Below are 6,716 nucleotides of genomic sequence, written 5' to 3' on the forward strand. Positions count from 1 at the left end.
TTTTTTTTTTTTTTTTTGAGACAGGGTTTTACTGTGCATAGATCATACAGGCTTTGAACTATGTAGACTAGGCTGCCTCAAACTCACAAAAATGAGCCCTGTCCTGCCTCAGCCTCCCAAGTGCTGAGATTATAGGTGTGCACCATCATACCTGGCATGTGGTTAGTACTTTTTATGTACCTAAAAATATTTATAGTATTTTTATAGTATTTTTGACTTCCCCAAAGTAATAAAGATATTCAAGCTCTTTTATTAACTACAAGTCTTATTTTTTGACCCTACACATTTAGCCCTAAAATCCAATTTAAACTAACATTTGGGGTCAGCCAAATAGCTCAGCAGATTAAAGCACCTGCTTACATAGACGCATGGGCCAGGGGTTCGTTCCCTGGGGCCTGCTGTGCTGCCCTACCCCCAGGGGCATGCTCAGACAGTGATTGAGACAGGGCATGGTAGCATGTGCCTGTAATCCCAGCTCTTGGGAGGCTGGAAAGAGGAGGATCACTGAGTCCGATCTACGCAGTGAAACCCTGTACACCCTGTCCTAAATACCAAAAAAAACAAAACTGACATTTGTCCATGGTGTGAGGTATGGGTCAAGGTAAATTTGTTTTCAAATAAATATTCAGTTGATGTAAAAATTGAATTTATTGGAGAAAAAACATTCTTTCTGTACTTCCTGTCACCATTTTCATAAACCCATTGACTATGTACAAATCTACTTCTGGATTCTCCTGTTCAGTTTGGTATGTTTGTCTGTGCTGAAATTAGTTGTACACTAAGTTAATTACTAAAACTTTAAAATAAGTTGTCTTAGGCCAAGGATATAATTTAGTGGCACAGCACCCACCTGACAAGTGCAGGGTCCTGAGTTTGATTCCCAGTATCACAAAAAAAAAAAAAAAGTCTTCATAATCTAGTAGTATAAATCTTCCAGCTTTGTTCTTCAAGATTGTTTTTGCTTTGCTCCATATTTTGCATTTCTGTATGCATTTAATATCGGTGTATCAATTTTAATATATAACTAAAGCTCCTGTTTAGGCAGAATGCAGCAGCTGGAGTTCGATCCCCCCCACCCTGTGTGCATGAAATCCCAGCACTTGGGAGGCGGAAAACAGGAGGATCACTGGGAGTCCACTCTACTGTAGTGAGACCCTGTAGAACCTGTGGACTCTGTCCTAAATATAGAAAAAATAATAATTATATATATATATATATATATATATACACACACACACACACATATAGATTGCTTTATTTACGTATTCTTAAATATTTTTTATAACCTACTTTTTTTTAACATCTTTCCATGTCAGTACTTTTTTTTTGTTTTGTTTTTTTGTCGGAACCAGGGATTGAACGCAGGCCCTTGTGCTTACCAGCTAAGCACTTATTCCACTGGGCCATCTCCCCGCCCCCCCCCCTTTTTGTGTGTGTGTGTATTTTAGGGAAGGGTCTACAGGGTGTTCCGGGTCTCACTACTAGATCAGACTCATAGTTATCTGCCGGTTTGCTGCCTCCCAAGAGCTGGGATTACATGGGTGCGCCACCACGCCCAGTCTCAATTGTCATCTCAGTGTGCCTCAAGGTGGTGCCTGTAGGGCGGGGCTGGCACAACAGGCCCTGGGGATTGAACCTCCAGTCCCTGCACTTTAATCCACTGAGCTATTTGGCCAGCACTTTATTTTTGTTTTTAAGACAGAGTCTCACTTTGTAGTTCAGGCTGGCCTCAGTTCACTGTGTAACCTAGGCGGCCTTCAAATTCATGTCAGGCCCTGCCTGAGCCTTGGTGCTGGGATCACAGGCAGGTGCCACCACCTGGCTTATATTTTAATAAAGCATAATGTTCTCTTGTTGGTTCCTACATTTTTCCTTACAACATGTAAGGAACATCTTTGTTTTCTTTTCTGTACCGACTTCCTTGAGAAATTTTAAACATTTATACCTAACCACAAGTCGTGCTTGCTCCAGCAGCACAAGTGCTGTGCTTACCCGAAGGATTGGTAGGTGGTGTTAGTCCATGTATGAGGCAAAACCAAGGTGAACAATGAAATATCCCTGACGTCGGGACTGTACGTAAAGAATACTCATAATGAAATGCAGTTATGGCTAGAAGAGAGAGAAAATAGAACAAATGGTGAAAGTTACAAATTCTGGAGTCCATGCCTGAATTTGAAAAACTTATTTTCCACTTACTCACCATATGTCTTCTAAACATTTATTTTTCCTCTTTGTGTGCCAAGTTCTTATCTCTTTAAAAATAAATAAATAAAATGAGTGAAGGGAGCTTCATCCTCATAGTGTTTAACATTTAAGTAAAATAATGTTGGAGAACTACCCGCTTGGGCCCCCCTTCTGTCCCTCTCTTGGACAGGAGCTTTCTTTCTCTCAATAAATATATTCTGCTCATTAAAAAAAAAGTAAAATAATGTTAAGCTCTGTCCAGGATCTAACATTAGATAGGTAAAGTAAGTATTACCTATTATTGTGATAATAGTTTTTTCTAGAAAAATAAAAACATCCCATAAGTGGGTCCTTGGAAGATATATATTATATAAACAGATACTCTTTTGTAAATTAATTTGGTGTTTTTGTTTTTATATTTTTGGAACCGGGAATTGAACTTGGAACCTTGTGCTTTCCAGGGAGGCACTTGTGCCACTGAGCTAGATCCCTGGCCCCCTGTAAATTAATTTTGAATTTTATTTTTTTATTCTTCTATTGATTCTATTCTGACAGTAATAGACTACACATACGTGTATTAAATGAGCGAATGAATGACTGTCCATGTATTCTGTGGAGACTTTTGTGAGTGGAAAGAATTGTGGTGATTGAATTAATTTTCTGATTTCAGGTTTGAAAGATTAGAAGTCCTAGCTGTATTCGCCTCCACAGTCTTGGCACAGCTGGGAGCCCTCTTTATATTAAAGGAAAGGTATATTTGTTTATATCATTCTAAAGCTCACCCATGACACAATTGGGAATGTGATAAAATTCAGTGGGATACATCTGGTTTGCAAGGTTATACAAATTAAGATAACAAATGCTGGAGTCCTTAAGAGTATAATTGCTTCATGTTTCTCAGAATTTTTCCCTTTTTCATTTATTTCACCTTTTGCTGTTAACTAAATTCAGTCATAGCTGAGAATGAAATAAAAAAAAAATTCAGTCAGACATGTTTTGACACTCGTTACAAACCCGTGGAGACAGGTTTGGTACAGAAAGATTGACATAAAATATAAAGAGTAGTTTGAAGGAGTGGAAGGGGTAAGGGGAAGAGGGTTGAGAAAAAAACAGAATTGGAGATCGTTCATGTACAGGTACAAATTCCCTATGATGAATGTGAACATTATGTGTATCTAAATTGTACCAATAAATTTAATAATAAAAATGTTCATACCAAAAAAACAAAAATAGTTTGTCAGTCTCCTTGTCTCATTACTGCTAATAATAGTTGTGATCTTAAAGTAGGTTATGTATTTAATCTATCCTTTTAGTTTTATAATTGATAGGACTTACTAATATTTTTTCTTTCTTTTAGTGCAGAACGCTTTTTGGAGCAGCCTGAGATACACACGTGAGATTTATTTTTAATGTAACGTATAATTTGCTATTAAGTTTGACTCTGAATTATTATTTGCTGTATTGTTTAGAGCAGCTCCTTTGTCCAGGATTAGAGTTCAGAGTGTAACAGTGTGATCATGTACATTTTGCTGTGATTTCAAAAACAAAATCCTTTCATCTTGAACAGCTGCCACGCCTAGCATACTTCATAGGATAGCCTTTCCATCTCAATGTAGAGCCTTCATTATTACAATCACTAAGCCAGTCCCTGTAATTGCAAATTTCACCTCCTAAATCTTTCTTTGTACCCATAGCAAAGTATTGTCTGCCTTACCCACACTTGCCACATTGGTGAACATTGTTTATTTTAGTCATTTAATTCAGGAAAGTCTAATTTATACAATATAAATCAAATACCATTAATATTGACTCAAATTTACAACATCAGTTACCTGTAAGATATGAATGCTAAGAGACCTTTTTTTGTCTTACATCCGAAGGAGCAGGAGTAGACAGGGAATAGAATGCCAAGCTGAGATACTGTCCCTAGAAATACCAGACCAATGAAGCATCTTTTAGCCTCTCTACATACTGAAATGATATATTCATATTACCAAGAAAAAAAAATAAAGGTGAATGTGTTAATTTTTGTTCTTTCTAGGGGAAGATTATTAGTTGGTACTTTTGTCGCTCTTTCTTTCAACCTGTTCACAATGCTTTCTATTCGGAATAAACCTTTCACTTATGTCTCTGAAGGTATGTTTTGATTTATTATTAAAAAATGCAATTAATTTCTTATAAAAAGTTTTTCCTTTGTTTTATTAACTCTTAGATCAACAAGGAAGTATATTCTGGAAAGAAGGGAATACTAGTCCATTGGTTTTAAGATCTTCAGATAATTTTCAAACAAAATTTCATTAGTTCAAACTTTGAAATAATATGTTGCTTGAAAAACAAATAAAACTATCAGACATGGTTATTTATACCTGTAATCCTAACACTTGGAAGGCTGAGGCAAAGAGGATCACCACAAGTTCCAACTACATAGTGAGTTCAAGTCCAGCCTGCACTATACAGCAAGACCGTATCTCAAAAAAATAAAACCAGACAGGACTGACCTGTGTATTACATTATATGTGATGAAAATATATTGTGTATGTATTTGCATGTTTATAAGTTTTCTAAAACTTTACAAGTTTTTATTTTATTTTATTTTATTTTTGGCAGAACCGGGGGATTGAACTCAGGCCCTTGCACTTATCAGGGAAGCGCTTATTCCACTGAGCCATCTCCCCAACCCCACAAGTTTTTTTAAATGTCTAAGTTTAAAGAAGTTTATGAGCATTATGCAGATGAATTATATTTTTAAATAATCTCATACTCAAAGTTAACATCTGTTAACATTTCTGTTATTTCTATCTAAATACCTTTACTGGAAAAAAGATAGCCTCTTCAATAAATGGTGCTGGACAAACTGGCTTTCTACATGCCAGAAATTAAAATTGTACCTATATCTTTACCATACACTAAACTAAAATCCAAACAGATCAAATGCCTAAATATTAAAACAGAGGGGCTGGTGAGATGGCTCAGTGGTCTAAAGCACCTACTTAGAGCAAGCTAAGCTAAGCAAAGCACAGGGACCATGGTTCAATCCCCCAGCACCACATGCCAGCCAGCCCCTGCCCCCTGGTGGGCTGAGCTGGCCACACACACACACACACAAAATGAATAAATAAATAAATATTTTTTAAAAATATTAAAACAAACACTAAATCTGCTGGATGATAGAATAGGTACAACTGTTGAAGACAGTGGTATAGGCAAAGACTATAAAACATCAACTGCACATTAAATACCATCAAGCAGCAACAACTGGGATCTCATCTTATTAAAAAGCTTTACACAAGAGTAGCCAAATAGTTCAGCGGATTAAAGCGTCTGCTTAGATACAGGGGCGAGGAGTTCAATGCCCTGGCCGGCTGTGCCAGCCCCTCCCCTGGGGCGCACTGAGACAGTTATTGAGACTGGGCATGGTGGCACACACCTGTAATCCCAGCCCTTGGGAGACTGTAAACAGGAGGATCACTATGAGTCCGATCTACTCAGTGAGACCTTGTACACCCTGTTCTAAATACCAAAAAAAAAAAAGCTTTACACAGCAATAGAAACCACCAACAGTGAGCAGACAACCCACAGCATGGGAAAAAATGTTTGCCAGCTGTTCCTAAGGCAAAGCACTAATGTCTAGAACATCTAAAAACTAAAAAAAAAAAAAAAAAATCGGAGCCCCCAAATTTAAATCCAAAAATGGACATCTGACATCCATAGATACTTGGAGATGAAGAAGTAGAAGCAGCAATTAAATATATGAAAAATGTTCAGCATCCCTGGTCATTCCAGAGATGCAAATTACAACAACACTAAGACTCTATCTCGCCCCAGAAAGAATGGCTATCATCAAGAGAGGAACAAATAGGAAATGCTGGTGGGACTGTGGGAGAAAAGAAATCCTTCTCTACTGTTGTTGGGAGAATAGACTGGTGCAAACACTGTGGAAATCAATGTGGACATTCCTCAAAAAAACTAAAGCTAGAGGTTCCATTCCATCCAGCTGTTCCTCTTTTTGGTATCTTCTCAAAAGAATTAAAAACATCATACAGGGGCCAGGGAGATAGCTCAATAGAATAAGCACTTGCCTGGCAAGTGCAAGGGCCTGAGTTCAATCCCTGGTTCCAAAAAAATAAAATAAAAATAAAAAGTAAAAAATAAAAACATCATGCAACAGTGATATATGCACACCTATGTTAATAGCACCGTGGTTTGTAATAGCTAAATCTTGGAAACAGCCTAAATGCCCATAAGCCAGTGAATGGATAAAGAATGTGTGGGTTATTTTTTTTTACTACAATGAAGTATTGCTGTGCCATAGAGAAAGATAAGCTTGAGACATTTCTAGGTAAATGGGTGCAACTTGAAACCATACACTTAAGTGAAATAGGACACAAGTATACAAACCATATTGTTTCTCTGGTGTGAGAAACTGAAAATGTAAATCAGGACCAAAATATGTAACCGATCCTGGGAAATGAGAAGAAAATGTTCAAATGTAAAGTGGAACAGGGAGGGGTGAGGGGAAAAGGAAAGAAGGG

At 37.3% G+C, this 6,716-nt stretch overlaps 1 protein-coding gene across 1 annotated transcript in view; it reads left to right on the forward strand.

Annotated features, from left to right (window-relative positions):
* Positions 1–6,716, forward strand: part of Slc30a6 (solute carrier family 30 member 6) — a 50,942-nt gene that overhangs the window by 23,741 nt on the left and 20,485 nt on the right. Inside the window, exons 6-8 of the mRNA XM_004627593.2 lie at positions 2,855–2,935; positions 3,542–3,577; positions 4,226–4,320. Coding sequence (XP_004627650.1) covers positions 2,855–2,935; positions 3,542–3,577; positions 4,226–4,320 — 212 coding nt within the window. The remainder of the gene's footprint in view (positions 1–2,854; positions 2,936–3,541; positions 3,578–4,225; positions 4,321–6,716) is intronic.

Source organism: Octodon degus, unplaced genomic scaffold, assembly GCF_000260255.1.
Source record: "Octodon degus isolate 3935 unplaced genomic scaffold, OctDeg1.0 scaffold00020, whole genome shotgun sequence".
In the NCBI taxonomy this organism is placed as follows: domain Eukaryota; kingdom Metazoa; phylum Chordata; class Mammalia; order Rodentia; family Octodontidae; genus Octodon; species Octodon degus.